Raw genomic sequence first — 16,098 nt, forward strand, 5'->3', positions numbered from 1 at the left:
GGAATATTACTTCCGGAGCAACCGGAAGTGAGTAGGGGACATGCCCCTGGAAAACTCGGAATTTTGGAGGCCTCCGGTTGAAATGAAGAGTAAAAGAGAGGGGAAGATTTTTTTTAAATTATATTGGTGTTAAAAGAGCCACTGAGAATCATTTCCGGGTTGTCTAAGGGGGTGGGCGGAGAGTGCGAGTGAGTCCTTCCGGGGGCACCGGGCTATGATTGGTTGGCGTCGGACCGGGTTTCCGGAGGGGGCCTGGCAGCAGGGTGGTGGCGGTCGGTGAAGGTGAGACTAACCCGGGTGGTTTGGGTTGGGGTTGGGGTGAAGACCCCGGCGCGGGCGGCGCTGCGTGTCTGGGGTGGGGGCACTCTGCATAGCAGGGCGGTGTGTCCGACTGGCCTTGCCTGGGGACGGGGGCGGGGGCAGCAGGTGCTCGGATCCCGTCACCTCCCCTGAGCTGTGCCGGGCTATGGGGGACTCGTGCCTGGAGGGGGGGGGGGGTGAGTCGAGGAGCATTTTCTCCCCGGAGTCAAACCTCCGATGATGTCCCCGCTTGCTGTTAGAAGTGGCTTTGTGGTGCTGCCTTTCAGGTGAGAGGGGGCTGGACTTGATGGTCTGTCGTGGCCCCTGCCAGCCCTTAATCTGTCTGATAATTCTGTTAAATCAATGTAGTGATCAGTAATAACAATCAACGTTCCCGTAGCGAGAGCAGGGTGATATCTGGAGCCTGACTCTGTGGCTCAGTAACCACACATTGGTTTCAGAGTAGCAGCCGTGTTAGTCTGTATCCGCAAAAAAAACAGGAGTACTTGTGGCACCTTAGAGATACATTGGTTATTGTAATTCCAGGAACTAGGCAAAGTAGCCTTTACTTTGTCTTAAATAGTTTCATAGTGTTGCTGTGTGCTGCCATGTTCCACCCCAGGAATGACTGCATTTGAGTCCTGTTGAAATGAACTCTATATATCTTATCTAGCAAAGCGAAGTATTGTGGTGCTCAGTTATTGCTTGTAAAAGTGCTTCTCTCTTCTCAGCAACATAAGAAATGTGAAGTGTTGTTATGAGCATTACTCTTGGTGGGAGTCAATAGAATGAGTGCAGTTGCAGTAAAGAGATAGCTGAAGTGGTTTCAGTTGATGAAATACCCAGACTTTTACACTGATGAAAATAAACTTGCCTGTTCTTCTAGATTCCTCTTCAAATTTAAGTTTCTTTGCTGTTTTCGTTTTCTAGAACACAAAAATGGCAGGTCGCAGAGCTACTCTGAAAGCGATTGACTGGATGGCATTTGCAGAGAGAGTGCCTCCCAATCAGAAAGCTATGTTTAATGCCCTGAAAACACGCAGCGATGCTCTTTCAGCCAAGTGAGTATATTTCAGTGTGAAAAGGTTGCTCTGGTGAGAAGACGGTGGTATGAGCAATTCAGCACTGGCAGTCCATGTGTAAACCAATGTAAAAATAGTTTTAATTGCTATTCTCATAACTGTGTGCCTGCCATAAGGAAGTTAAAATAATTGTCTTAATTCTTCACGATAAAGCCTGCTTTTTTTTTTTTTTTTAACAGCCAAATTCTGCTTTCTCTTGATCTTATCCATAGTGCTACAGCGGCTACAGTGTTAGTGGGAGTCCTGAGAGAGGTTACATTTGGTCGGATCAAAAAAGTCTTTTTAAAAGTGTTTGACTTGTTGCCAAATCTTGGTATAAACAATAGTGAATCCTATTGGACGTTAGATTTGCTATTGCTAGGTGCACATGTTGTTTGACATGCAGCTAAGATTTGGCCTTCACTTACAATTTATACCTGCATTGCTATGTCGGTCGGGCGTGTGAAAAATATACACCCCCTAGTGACATAGTTAGGCTGACAAAACCCTCAGTGTAGATACAGATATGCTGACAGAAGAGGCCTTTTGTCAGCATTGCTAGCATGGCTGAGGGAGGTGGTGTTCCTACGCTGAACAAAAACCTTTGGTTTGTGTACATTGTGTCTACACTGGGGGCTGTGCCAGCACAGGTTCTGTAGTGTAGATACAGCTAAAATGCCATTGCTTATTATCTTTCTTTTTTTTTTTAAACCCTTTGTCAGCCTTGCAAAACTGTAATTAAAACTAACCACCCCATTCACAAACTCTCCTTGCCTGCTCCTACCATGTTCATGATGAAAAAAACTGAGTATCGTACTTGCCCCTCCACCAAAAAAAAAAAAAGCAATATTGCCATTTCCGTGTTAATGACAAGTGAAAATATTGGCAACTAAAATTAGTGTAGTTGCTACCCTGGGGCCTGATGATGGGTGTGGGGCAATGGATACTGCAGAGTTGCCCGGTGTGGAACTGGGAGCTCTGTTGAATTACTGGGGGTTGTTCTATCAGCTGTTTTGCTCCACCTGTACAGGTTGACCTCGTTGCCAGAGAAGCCCCCCGCTATTGATTGGGTTTATTACAAGACTGCAGTTGCTAAGGCTGGCATGGTGGATGAGTTTGAAAAAAAGGTGAGATTCTCGTCCTCAATTAGATGTTGCTGCTGTTTTGAAATCCAAGTGGAGTCTGCTCATATCTGATGCACAAAACCCAGAACTGTGAACTTTTCCTTTAGCAGACTGCTAGGAGAGGTTATTAGGAGGTATTGGCCCAGATCCTGTGCTGTGGTGTGCAGCTGCTTTGCATCATACTGCTAGCACAAAAGCTGGCATAGCTAACCATAGGAGGGGGCATTTTAGAGGAGGGGGATCCTAAGCTAATGCTTTTTCTCTTACAGCCTGCATAGGTTTTCCCAGCTGTATGTGTAGAAGTGGCCTGAGGAAAGAGTATATGATCAGAGCTTTCCTATTGTCTGCTGATTCCCAACTGCCGTATTAGCCTCTTGAGACTTTTAGTAGTCTGCGTAATTTAGAGCAGTGTGATGTACGCTCTGATACTTGCCTGCATGCAGCTGGTCCAGTAGCAAAAAGGCCACCTTTGTACACCTCTATCACATTCTGAGCTGTGCTGTGTTCTCCTTGGCTGTGGCCAAGGCCTGGCTCAGAAGCCTACTGGAGTAAAATTTTGCAAATAAACTATTGAATGAGGTGTGATGGCTTGAGAAATGGAACAGTCTTTCCCCAGAGAGCACAGAGTTAACATCCGTTCAACCCTTGCCATTGAAGGGCAGGAAGTAAAAAGCGCTGTTAACTCCCCGAAGTGGTGTGGTAATAGGACTAATCCCATGAATGGATGTTAACTTCTTCTTTTTTTTATAAATCGGCATTGGGCAAATAACCAGTGACTTGCCCAGTATCCCATAGGGGGTTGGTGTCCGAGCTGGAATTAGAACGTAGCAGTTCTTGGCTCCTGGCCCTCTGCCCAGTCCACAAGGACCCACTGACCTTTAGAGGAATTCAGGAGCTTCTTTTTCGTCTGTATAACTTGACTTAGTTTGTGGGACAAGATAGTTAATGCTTCTATACAGCACCATGTTTTGGCTCTGTACAAGACTACCAGCATCCTGGTGACAGTGTAGTGCTGAGTAAGTTGTGTACATATGAGAGCCAACAAACGCTATTTGTGAAGCTGGCATCAAGTTGAGTTGATTGGTGACCTACTGCAAGAAGCCAGTTCACTTAGAAGGGTCCGAGAGTGTTTTTGGGGAGACCAAAGAGCACTAGTCTGGCTACTGGGGAAATATTAGCTCTGGGAGCATGCAGGGCTTTTAATGGAATTGAGAGGCAACATGTTTAGAATTTATTTTTTGAATTTACAGTACAATGCACTAAAGGTTCCTGAGCCTGTGGACACACAAACAAACCAGATAAATGCCCAGGAACAGGAAGCTGTAAGTATTTAAAAACTTCCCTGCCACATGGTTTCTTGTTCTTTGTAGAGGTATAGAATAATTCTGACTTGGAGTCTGCTGGTGGGTTTGTGCTGAGGTGCAGGAGCTGCAAGTCTGGGTTTGTGCGTATAGGCAGCTTTTGAGCAAGAAAGGTTCTCTCTACCTATCCATGACCACACTTGGGGATTTAGAGTCTGGGACTGGATTGCAGTTCTGCTTGCTCTTCTGGTGTAATACACTAATTTCAAGTTTCAGACAAAGGCAACCGAACTCTGATCAACCGAGGATCATATTGGCATCTCGTCAGCAGCCCAGAGGATGCACCTAAGTTGCATCAAATAGGCCTGACTCCTTTCTAATGTGGAGTTGGCGTTCTTGGAGACTGCAGGGGTCAAGATGGAGCATTGCATAGTGGGACTTCTATTCTATGGGTTCCTCCTCTGTATGAAAGAGGAGGGTGGGTGTAACATAAACTCCACAGGTTGTGCTCAGGTCATTGATGTTGTCTTTAGACAGAGCATTTATCAGCCTCGAGCTCCTTGTGGCCTCCTGTTACAGAATGTGTTTGCCTAAAAACTTCTAGATCACTAGAGTCTTGTAAATCCGCTGTTCCAAACAAGTTTGAACAAAGCGGCTTACATGACATTTTTGTAACACTTAGCCACAGAGGCTGAAGCCTATGGCTTAGGGAGTTTACCTGACTTCAGACTCTCCCTTCAATCTCTTCAAAAAAGGAGGAGTGGAATCCACTTCCTAACTGATCAGTGCAACAGGGAATGGTAACTTCAAACCTCTCTCCATCTTTCCAGGTTTGGGGAGCAAAATCACTTAGTAGTTGTTACAAGTAACCCCTTAAGATAACTAACTTCTTTCTATTATAGTAAAAAAAACCTATCTATTTCTTCAGTTTCTTTTGTGCTTTTGAAAGCACTTTGGGGAAATGATTAAACTGAGTATGCACTTAGTCAATTTCCCTCTTGTATCTCACATAGCAACAGGGGAGAGAGAACTTGCATTAGAAAACAAACCGTTATTGTAAACCCACAAAAATTGCAAGGAGAATCGGGCAGGTATAGGGCTTGAAATTACTTTTACCTGTTTTTATTTAAAGCAGCTGCTATTTTAAGGTCAGTGCCTCTTTAATGAAGAGGTAAGATGAGAATGGTGATTCCCTCTAAAGTGAAATAGGATGAGAGTCACAGCTTCACTGCAGGAAACAATCTAGGATTAATGTGCTCACCAAATCCTTTGTTCTCTTGCAGGCTAAGAGTGCTGCTGAATATGTGCAGGCCTCTAAATCCCGTATTGTCCAGTATGAGAAACAGGTAGGTTCGATGGGGTCTACCCTGTGAATTTCATGTTTAAGGCAGCTTGGTATGAACCCTTGTTTTAGTTTCTAATTGTACATCTAGTTTAATTTGAATTCTTGCTTACATCTGACGTTAACATTTTCTTGACTCTCTTCCAACTTCAAGCTTGAGAAATTCAGAACCATGATTCCATTTGATCAGATGACATTTGAGGACTTGAATGAGGTCTTCCCTGAAACCAAACTGGACAAGGAGAAGTATCCATACTGGCCACACAAACCTATTGAAGATCTGTAAATCTGTCTGAAAGCAGTTTCTGGTAACTGTCAAATTCTCTAGAATCTTTTAAATAAAGTAATTGTACAGGGCTTCAGAAAAGTGTCCTTGTCTTGATCTCAAAACTAAAAGATTAAATTAAATCCACTAGGAGTTTTTTTTTTTAAGTGGGAGACGAATGCTGTCAAATAAGCAGGCAACTGGTTTTGGAAGCTCTGCACTCTTTACAGGGTGGGGATAAATCCTGAAGGAGGACAGGATTGAGTCTTCCAAGCAGGATGCCAAGGTTTAGTGTTTGTAGAATACTCTCCCTGTTCTTGCCGTTCAGGTTAAACCCAAGGTTGTTCAGGTGACTGAGATAACAGTTCAGCTGCACAAATGAGCAGCCCAGTTTAGCTTTCAGCCCTTTCCTGTTTTACAAGTTCAAGCACCTCTCTGTAGCCTGCCCATGATACGCTCATTGGACCTGGTTAGTGGTAGCCTGGACTCCAATCACAGTTGGAGGAGCCTGTCTCATCCCATCAAGACCAGCACTAATCTAGTCCATTGTTCTATTTCATGTTTGCTTTGTTCCCCCCAGATCTCCACGTGTAGTTCAGCACTTTTGAGAGGTACAGCTCAGATGACTTATACATACTCCAGTAATTCCCTGTCAGCTGGAACACTAGCTCCATGAATGTATTTTATTCAGGTAACTTATTTGCTGATGGGATGCCCTAGGTGTACACATTGCTTTACAAAGCACATGCAAGAGCAAGGCTCCTGCCCTGCAGAGCTTGCAGTGTTATTCAGACATGCAGTACACGGCTTAATTCAAGCATAAGAAACAAGAAAACCTTGTTAGGGAGGAGGTTGAGGCAAGCAAGTATTAGAAAAGGCAATTCACCCACATCTAACTGCTCCATTGTACAATAATGATGATGCTAAACAGTAGTGATAAAAGCAAATGACTGCAGAAAAGCACCTTCTCCAGAACTAGCAGAGTTGACTCGCACTCCTGTACCTCTGCCTGGGTCCCAATTTGCTTCCCTTCTGCATTGATTGTTTCCATAAGCATGGGTAGTTCTGTATTTCCCTTTCCAAGTGGGCTTGAATCTCTCCTCTCCTCTTGTCCCCTGGCCATCTCAGTCAGCGAATCTCCTACAATGGGCAGAACAGCAGCCAAATGTAAATATACATTAGGGGAAATTGTGGACAAGAGCAGAGGCCTGCGTGATGCTAAACTTGACTTTATTAGCTTGATAGTTTTTATTAAACTTCATACATCTTTCTATCAGAAAATCTCAGGGACTTTTCTGGCTCAAGGGACTTGTGGGGTTGGCCAGAATTGGTGGACTCTACGTGGGGCTGGCTTTACAGCTGAGCCTACATAAATAATAAAGGTGCAGCTCTTGTGTGTGTGTGTGTGTGTGTGTGTATGTATGTGTATGTATATGTATGTATATAATATATGTTGCCTACATATATTTCATTAGTATAATATATGCACCATAATGATGTTGAGAGGTAGGTGTCTTAACTGTGTGTGAATTTATGATCAAATGTGGCCTGAAACACAATGGACATGGATTCTAAGCCTGCTAACGTGATTGATTTCTAGAGATAAGGGGCTCCCTACTGCCAGAATCCTGCTACTGGATACAGAGTATTCAAATGTAGGTAACCAAACACCAACCCTGCTTGCTTAGGAGGTTTCCGGATGCTGTTCTAGCTTGCTTGCGGCATCTCAGCAGTTTGATAGCCTTGAGTAAAGGGTGTAGGGGTTTCTTTTTCAGCTGCATTAATAGGCAGGTCTCCAATACACCCATAATCATTAGGACAAAGACACCTATGAAAAACATCACTGCAAAAGAAGATGAAGAGGATGTGATTGATAAACTCTCTGCCTTACTACTTCTAGATCCATAATTCTATCTACTGTGGGCTTCTGCTTAATAGAAGAAATATAGTGCTCCAAGTCCATAAACTGCTCTGCATAGGGACTTCTGGTATTACAACTCTACTGCAGTGACTAGTGTTCCTCTTCTTACTATCTTTGAATCAGCGACACATTTGTACTCTGCTCTCTTCCTTACATTCAGTGTATGTCTAATGTAAAGTGACTTACTCAATAAAGACAAGTACCTATTATGGGTGGGTCATCGGAAGAAGTGGGAAGAATGTCCTTAAGAATCACAGCTAACACAGACTCTCCAATGATGAGTGACAGCTGGAAGCTGATCTTGTCCCCATAAGAGCTGGCACTGAACAAAATAGCCATATCCAATAAGTAGAGCACGCATGTTGGGAAGATAAGGTTCAAAACGTATAAAATGGGTCGTCTTTTCATGGAGATCTGGAGGGAACAAGGCAAACATGAAATAACAGAATGGCCTGGATTAATGCTGGTCTTGATGGGATAAGACTGATGCCTCCAACTGTGAAGATAAGAACGGCCATAGTGGGTCAGACCAAAGGTCCATCTAGCCCAGTATCCTGTCTTCTGACAGTGGCCAATGACAGGTTCCCCGGAGGGAATGAACAGAACAGGTAATCCTCAAGTGATCCATCCCCTATTGTGCATTCCCAGCTTCTGGCAAATAGAGGCTAGGGACACCATCCCTGCCCATCCCGGCTAATACCCAGTGATGGATCTATCCTCCATTAACTTATCTAGTTGGTTTTTTTTTACTGTGTTATAGTCTTGGCCTTCACAACATCCTCTGGCAAGGAGTTCCACAGGTTGACTATGTGTTGTGTGAAAAAATACTTCCTCTTGCTTGTTTTAAACCTGCTGTCTATTAATTTCATTAGGTAACCCCTAGTTCTTGTGTTATGAGAGAGAATAAAGAACACTTTCTCTGCACCAGTCATGGTTTTATAGACCTCTATCATATCCTTCCTTAGCTGTCTCTTTTCCAAGCTGAAAAGTCCCAGTCTTATTAATCTCTCCCCGTATGGAAGCCATTCCATACCCCAATCATTCTCCCCCCCCCCGCCCCACCCCATCCTCTGAACCTTTTCCCATTCCAATATTTTTTTTTTGAGATGGGGCGACCACATCTTCATGCAGTATTCAAGATGTGGGCGTACCATGGATTTATATAGAGGCAATATGATATGTTCTGTCTTATTATCTATCCCTAGCTTAATGATTCCCAACATTCTGTTCACTTTTTGAACTATTGATGCCCATTGAGTGGATGTTTTCAGTGAACTATCCACAATGACTCCAAGATCTCTTTCTTGAGTTATAACAGCTAATTTAGACCCCATTAGACCCATATATGTATAATTGGGATTATGTTTTCCCAATGTGCATTACTTTGCATTTATCAACCTTGAAATTCATCTGCCGTTTTGTTGCCAAGTCACCCAGTTTTCTGAGATCCTTTTGTAGCTCTTCACAGTCTGCTTGCGACTTAACTATTTTGAGTAGTTTTGCATCATCTGCAAATTTTGCCACCTCACTGTTTACCCCTTTTTCCAGATCATTGATGAATATGGTGAATAGTACTGGTCCCAGAGCAGATCCCTGGGGACACCACTATTTACCTCTCTCCATTCTGAAAACTGACCCTTTATTCCTAACCTTTGTTTCCTATCTTTTAACCAGTTACCAATCCATTAGAGGACCTTTCCTCTTATCCCATAACAGCTTAACTCTCCAACTGTGGTTGGAATCCAGGCTACCACTATCAACTCAAAGGTGGGAATAGGCCCCAGTGGGCTTCCTACCCTCTAGTGCAGCCTAAGCTTCAAGTGCCAGCCATAAACACTCACCCTCATCCTGTCCCTGACTTTCTTTCCTTACTTCATTTCCTGTATGCTAACCCCAACTTCCCATCCTCTCACAGTCTGACTCTTCTTCCACCTGTCCTGTTAGCTCTTCCTTACCTGCCCATCTCTTTCTACCACCTACTTCCAGTGACTTCACCTAACCCTCTTTACCCTCATTTTGGGTTGAGCACTATGTTCTATGCACTCTTACTATTTTAATACTGGTATTCTTTGTATCAATATTCATGTACACGTGCCCATTGAATACATATGCCTTCACCTCTCTGGTTTCTTTTTCTTCTACTCTCCTAAACACACACATTGAAATGGGAGTGGACAAAAAGGTCCATCTAGTGCAGTAAGCTGTCTCAGAGTGGCCTGTACTAGATGCCTCAAAGGAAGATGAAACCGCCTTAGACTACATCCTCAGCTGGTATAAATCAGTGTAGCTCCAGTGATGTCAGTGGAGCTACAGCAATTTGTACCTACTGAGGATCTGGACTGATAACTGTGTAGTTCTATATCATGAAAATATATTTTTGTTATCAGCTATGAAGGAATCCAGCGACTTGCCAGCATTAGTGTCTGACCCCATATGCTCCTATGAGAGCTGTACTCTCAAAGCTCATTTTGCTTAAGCATGATCTGGCTTTGGTTCCACCCTCTTTTTGGCCTTGCCTCCCGCATTGTTAGGTGAGAGATGTTAGAAATGTGGCAGTGGAACTGGTACCATGAGTTGTCTTGGGCACATATGTGCTGCTTGATTTGTGAGACTGCTGTAGTTCTCTCGTTTAGACATGGGAGTTGCCTATTTCCCCCATGAACTTTTTGCAGAACACAGCACTTGGCATGAGCAGCAGATCGTGCTCTTTCTTGATTCAGCTCTACAGATCTACATTGTAGGGGTCAGGCAGAGGCTGCAGAGGTGCCACATTCTGAGACCTCCATTTAGAGGTTTGTAACTTTCATTTTTATCAGATCATTCTGTTTTGAGATTTTAAACTCCCACAAAATTGCTAAGGCAGCAATACTAACTCTTGGACATAAGCGAATAATCTGTATCTTGCTGGACCTTTCGTTAAAATATCTATAATTTTATAAAGCACTTTGCCTGGTAGGGAATGTGTATTTGTAATTGTGGGGCTTAGTCCTTTAAAGATGACTAGATTTTGCTTGGGTTGTGTTTTTAGTTTTTGTAGCTGAGCCCTGATATTCTGAAGGGCGTGTTTATGATAAATCAATGAATGAAATATATAGTGTGTGAAATACACTGATGATGCAATACCTGATAGATGATCACAGCAAACTCTTCTTTGTCCACTGAATCTGTGTATTCTATGATGTTTATGTTCATAAACTTCCATTCTCCATTAGTCAGGTGATAAAGTTGGCTTTGTTTATTCGCCTCTTCTGTTGTCTGTTTGGACAGGAGTATAATGTCTGTTACTGTTTGAGGAAAGAAAGTGAAGAGAAAGTGGTTTAAAGATGGTTCCTTTCTCAGTGCAGGGAGTTTAGATCAGCCACCATAGTCCAGGTGTGTATTCAGAAGGAGGGAAGAGAAGGTTAAGATTCCCCCCCCCCTCCCCAGTGGGAAAATTACATCTCTTGCCCGAAACAGAACTAGTCGTGTACTTGGAGCTTGAGTCTTACTCCAGGGTAAACTGGGAATAATGTCATTGAAATCAATGGAGTTATACCACTATGAGATCAGAATCTGGCCCAAAGGTCACTGCTTAAATGGAAACAGATGTCTGCTGACAGTAGTATCATAACTCCATTGGTCTTGGATACTTGGTTGAATTCTGTCTCCCATCTTATGGCCTTGATCCAAATCCTAATGAAGTCAGTGGGAGTCTTTCCACTGACTCCAGTGAGCTTTAGATCAAGCACTTAGAGGAGCAGTTGGCAGTGGCTGTTTCTTTCCTGTGCTTCCATAAATACTTGGGATTAGCTACTATCTGGGCCTCTTCTGCACAGACTCACTACTGCAAGCACATTCCTTTAGCTACAGAAGGATGACCCTTAAGGTGGCAATTGTGCAAATGGAGCATTTTCTTAGGGAAAATATCTAGGTCTTGATTCCGAGATGGCTAGCCCCCCTTCCCTGGAATGTTTCACTCCCAGATGTGAACTGGGCCTGTTTAATACTGGCATTCCTAGCAAAGCGTTTCCTCTTCCGGAAAGTCAGCCAGCTACGATTTGAAGAGCTGCTTTAGCCAAACACAAGTTATTGGACTCAATTCAGGGGTAACTGGGTGACATTTAATGGGTTGTGAGAGACAGAAGGTCAGACTAGATGATCTAATGATCCCTTCTGCCTTTAAACTCTAGGAATGTCATGAAACATTTGCTACCTTTAGTTTAACGAAGCCAATTACTTTTCAAGTGAAACTGAATTATTAGAATAGTTGTAGCTAAATGGACACCTGTTCTATGCAAACAATAAAAGATCATGCTTGAAAGTAAGGCTTGCCTCTCCGTTTCTGCGATTACCATCGTGGAGATAAAATAAGAAAGCATGCAGCAGTCCAGACTCTAGATCTCTAGCCTGGAACTCAGATCTCTTAAGTCTGGGTCCCATCCTGCAGCCCTTTGTCAGTCATGTGAGTAGTCCTCTCAACTTCAGCCCTTGGAGTTCTATTTTGTATCTAGACCCTCATGCACATTTTAAGGACTAGATCTTGCAAACTCTTATACAAGTAATCTCTATTGCAGTCTGTGGGACTAGTCATTTGACCAAGCTGTCCACTCCTGGGAGTAAAGGCTTTGCAGAGGCAGATCCTGGATTCTTCCAGAGATAAACATATAGGAGACTCCATAGTGAGAGATCATGCCATAGCTCAGTTTTTCCCTTATGCCATTTTTTTTTAAACACAGTGGACAGTATTGAGTAGTGAACATAAAAATGTCAATAGTAGATCAGACCTATGATCCGTCTAGTCCATTGACTAGTTGGGGACAGTGGCCAGCACCAGCCAATCCAGTCTAGTTGTAGTAAAAGTGAATAAGAACGGACATACCTGAATACATAGCTGAGAATATGCTCAAGTTGCACGTCTGGCTGTCAAATGGAAACTGGTGCATCTCCAAGCTGCACGTTATGGTGGCCTGGTGCTGTTGGGTTGTGCTAATGATGCCGTTGTGAGTGATGGACAGAAAGGGCCTGCTGAGAGATTTCTCTTCATCCACTCTGAAGGAACCAATGATTCAACAACAATGAAGAGTAAAATGACAAAACGCTTGTTGCAGATCGAAGACAATATTTTTTTGCAAACTCACTGTTAGTCTGACTTTGAATGGTCAGTGAACCTTACTACATACAACAGGAAACAGAAGACAGAGTGTGAGTGACAGCAAGTTACCAGGGATGAGAGAGTTAAAACAAACAAGAGAGGACAAAAAGGCTGTGGGAGGAGATAGGAGAGACAGGAAGAGAGAAAGCAAGCAGAGAAAGTCTCTGGAGCACAGAGAAGGGCTGATAATCCCCATCTACACGAAGACCTGTAATGCACCCCATTAGCGTGCTAGATGAGACAGGAAAGACATTCAAGGACACATGAACCACTTGCCCCATTAGACCAGGGACTGTTGGCCTAATTCTGATCTCTCACTGCCTCCACCCTCTAACTGAATTACTCCTGATTTCCACCATGTAAAGTGAGAGCAGAATCCGGCCCTATGTCTTTATTTGTGTCTTGTGCAGAGCTGAGCACGCTTTTGCTGCTTAACAAATAATCATTAATAATTAACCATTTAGGGACAATACCAAATATCACAGTACAGCGGGCATCTCCTGGACCTCCAGAATAAACAGTGACAGGAGCCTCTAAGCTACGCTGTTAGAGTCTGTCTCCTTTTTGTTGGCTTCCTTGTCTCTCGATAATTTCCCCATAGCCTGCAATGCTCTACTAGTGCCTCCTCCCTCAGGGACTAAAAAAACACAGTTTTATTTAATGAATATTTTCCTACAGTAGCATGAGATCAGGTAATTGATTCTTAGCTATTTCGTACCCCTTCTTCCCCTGCACAGTTCATCCTGCAAAATCTTTCCTCATGTGAGTAATCCTCACTCAGATGAGTCAGTCCCATTGATCTCAGTGGAAACCATCATGTCCCTTGTAATTATCCCTCTTACGGAAGTAAGTTGAAATCAGCCAAGGAGAGTCTTACTGTTCATAAATGACGATATATGGGGACCAAAATGTATCCACTGGCAGAACGAGTTTGGAAATGTTACAGAAATCCTGAGGATTCCAAGTCACAAAGATATTTTTCCACTCCTAGAGGAAAGAGAAATCGCAGAATGGAAACAATTTCTGGACTCTCCGCACACAGGAAATAGCTTTGATTTTACAGAAAAAAGCTCTTACCATGGTCACTACGAAATAGACTGTGACAGTTTGAAGCTTTTCAGTCTAGAGAAACAAAATGGGAAAGTGATTATCATGATTTCATAGGTACAGAACTTAGAGGCTGTTCAGCGTTTTTCTTACAATGATGGCGTGATGGGGGTCAGAGATATGAGAAAATCAGGGCAGACCAATAACGTACTTTTCTTGGTCTTATCCTCCCATTCGACTCTCCAGTTTGTAAGATTCAATGTTTGGAAAAAAGAGTTGCCTGATAGAATCCACCTGCCTATGTAAATCTGTGCTGGGAGAGGATCCAGAGCAGGAGAATGGGAGAAAATTTGCACCATGGCTCAGGGAAATAGAGTCTACAGAATCTGATCATAAGAATGGCCCTACTGGGTCAGTCCAAAGGTCCATCTAGCCCAGTATCCTGTCTTCCAACAGGGGCCAGTGCCAGGTGCCCCAGAGGGAATGAACAGAACAGGTAATCGTCCAGTGATCCATCCCCTGCCGCTCATTCCCAGCTTCTGGCAAACAGGACCCTGATATACAAGGAGGGAAAAAACAAAGAAGAACTGCACAAGTCTCTACTCACTCTCCCCACTCCCCCCAACTCCACTTTGCTGTAACACCAGATAATAATGTGGGTTTCCTTCACCCAGGCTAAGCAGAGGGTGGTGTTTCCCTTGTAAGAGGCGCTTTTTTGTGTGTGATGTGTGTGTGCAGGAAACAAAAAGAAAGAAGTTCTGATGAAATCCAAATCAAGGGCCAAATTCCTGAGTATTCTTGGACAACTTTGCAGTGTCTTGGCAGCACAGGGCAGCTTAACAGGTTAATTAAAAAGTGGATAGGAGGCTGCTATAGAAATGAATTTTGCCCTGGACTTAGATCTTTTAGAGCTCATTTTAATGTGACACCTGTTCAATATGTGATCACTAAAACGATTTTAAACAACTCTCTCATTTGTGCGGGTGCGACAAACTATTTTACACCCGGCACCTCCAACAAACATTGCTCTGGATTCTACTTTCAAACCACAGCCAAGAAGTCTGGAGAAGGTCAGAAGAAGACCGAAGGTTCGGGTTCTACTCTCTCACATCAGTGACAGTAATTGGGGTTACTCCCGATGTGCGCTGGTATGAGTGAGAGAAGGATCACTCATTCACTTTAGGATCATCGGCTGCCTTAACTTGTCAATTTACACAATATTTCCTACTATACAGAATAATAAAGAGGTTTGTTTTCTTACCACCGAGAGGATGGAAATCAGTATAAATTGTGTCTCCACTTTCAACGGTTCTTTCCAATTTTCCTTGGGTATCGTATGTAGTGGGGGTGCCTTTTCAGAGGAGATATTTAGGTACTGAAGAACGTCATCATACTTACAGTGCTGTTCTGGGGCAGCACCTGTGGAAATCAAATGAAAGTCTGGTTACATCCAAATTCCTTTTATCAGAGCAATACTGGGCAGGATCTTAGCACACAGCCAGCCTATAGGATGGGAATGCATCAGAGAATAAAAGACATTAGGTTGTAGCTTCTAGGAAACCACTGTCAGATCTTTGTCCCCTTTCACAGTGGCAGGACTAGGGTGCCCATCTTAATCTTCCTCATCCATGTATGAGACTATCAATTATTCATGGGTATTCCAGTTGGTTTTCCCCTAGTTCTACTACAATTTAACTTACCTGTTGCCATAGACAAAGTGAGAATAGCTAAGAATGCTTCCCACATCATTCCCCTTTTCCTAATGAAGCAAATGGTACAGCTAATGCTACAGCTAGTTGTCAGTGGCGATCAGCTGATATGCAACTGGTGATTTGATATTAATCAGTGTAGGGAGGAAGCTTATGTAATTGAAGCCGTGTTTTTTTTATGAAAAATTCAGTGATAATGGCACAATGCACTCAGCTGGCTGGCTCTTGGGATCAGCTCGTCAAATTATTGTTAATAAATTGATGTTATGGGGCCAATGCTCTGGTAGGAATAATTTGCTTTAACCCCATCATCATCCCATCATGTTCCCATTATGTCTCTGGCATTAGGGCAGCAACAAAGCTCCTCCACTCTTGTCTGTTTCTGGGAAGTCTGTCAATGGTTCCCCAATTGTGTCCCAGGTTTTTCAGCCACAGCTCTTCGCCGTGTTGTTTTGGGGGCAGCCTTGTTTTCGCTTTCCTTCAGGTGTCCATCTTAATGCTATTCTGGTGCTGTAATCAGTTTCCATCCGAAGCACATGACCGATCCATCTCCAACGCCTCCAGGCAATGATGGTGCTCAGATCCTCTTGGCTGCACTGTGTGAATAGGTCTTGGTTTGAGATTGTTCTGGGCCAAAAGATGTGGAGGATTTTTCTGAGGCAGGTTGTATGGAATGAAGACAGTTTGGACATGTCACGCTTTCTCATTCTCCAGCATTTTGCACTATAAAGTAGTGTTGAAAGTACACAGCTCTGATAAATCTTGAGTTTGGTTTTGGTGTTGTATTTTGATGATTTCCAAACTGTATTTAAGCTCCTGAAGGTGTTCCCGGCATTATTGATTTTGTTCCGGATGTCCTGGCTTGTTCCACTGTCCTGGCTGATGGTGCTGCCCAAG

At 43.4% G+C, this 16,098-nt stretch overlaps 2 protein-coding genes across 3 annotated transcripts; one reads left to right on the top strand and one right to left on the bottom strand.

Annotated features, from left to right (window-relative positions):
* The first annotated feature begins 132 nt into the window (after positions 1-132).
* On the top strand, positions 133-5,490 carry ATP5PD (ATP synthase peripheral stalk subunit d). 2 transcript variants are annotated; one of them, XM_034789644.1, is made up of 6 exons: positions 133-282; positions 1,231-1,361; positions 2,392-2,488; positions 3,736-3,807; positions 5,070-5,132; positions 5,283-5,490. In XM_034789644.1, the coding sequence occupies exons 2-6, from the start codon at positions 1,240-1,242 to the stop codon at positions 5,412-5,414; spliced, it is 486 nt and encodes a 161-aa protein (XP_034645535.1). In that variant the 5' UTR covers positions 133-282; positions 1,231-1,239; the 3' UTR covers positions 5,415-5,490. The 2 variants fall into 2 exon arrangements, with proteins under 2 accessions (XP_034645535.1, XP_034645536.1); XM_034789645.1 differs by lacking the exon at positions 133-282 and adding an exon at positions 440-587.
* A 613-nt stretch (positions 5,491-6,103) lies between these two features.
* Positions 6,104-15,202, bottom strand: LOC117887623 (5-hydroxytryptamine receptor 3A-like). The gene is made up of 9 exons (XM_034790268.1): positions 15,193-15,202; positions 14,754-14,932; positions 13,523-13,567; positions 13,323-13,432; positions 12,173-12,342; positions 10,438-10,598; positions 7,518-7,728; positions 7,069-7,236; positions 6,104-6,533 (listed from the first exon to the last, which is right to left on the bottom strand). The coding sequence occupies exons 1-9, from the start codon at positions 15,200-15,202 to the stop codon at positions 6,286-6,288; spliced, it is 1,302 nt and encodes a 433-aa protein (XP_034646159.1). The 3' UTR covers positions 6,104-6,285.
* Between the last annotated feature and the right edge of the window lie 896 nt (positions 15,203-16,098).

This window comes from Trachemys scripta, chromosome 14, assembly GCF_013100865.1.
Source record: "Trachemys scripta elegans isolate TJP31775 chromosome 14, CAS_Tse_1.0, whole genome shotgun sequence".
NCBI lineage: Eukaryota > Metazoa > Chordata > Testudines > Emydidae > Trachemys > Trachemys scripta.

What these genes read in the sequence shown, in the direction of transcription:
- ATP5PD (XM_034789644.1), top strand. Translation starts at nt 1,240, where the DNA reads ATGGCAGGTCGCAGAGCTACTCTGAAAGCGATTGACTGGATGGCATTT. An exon ending in AGCGATGCTCTTTCAGCCAA is followed by an intron (nt 1,362 to 2,391) that starts GTGAGTATATTT and finishes CCACCTGTACAG; the next exon opens with GTTGACCTCGTTGCCAGAGA. An exon ending in TTGTCCAGTATGAGAAACAG is followed by an intron (nt 5,133 to 5,282) that starts GTAGGTTCGATG and finishes TCCAACTTCAAG; the next exon opens with CTTGAGAAATTCAGAACCAT.
- LOC117887623 (XM_034790268.1), bottom strand. An exon ending in TATATCGTCATTTATGAACA is followed by an intron (nt 12,343 to 13,322) that starts GTAAGACTCTCC and finishes TGGTTCCTTCAG; the next exon opens with AGTGGATGAAGAGAAATCTC. An exon ending in CGATGACCCACCCATAATAG is followed by an intron (nt 7,237 to 7,517) that starts GTACTTGTCTTT and finishes CTTCTTTTGCAG; the next exon opens with TGATGTTTTTCATAGGTGTC.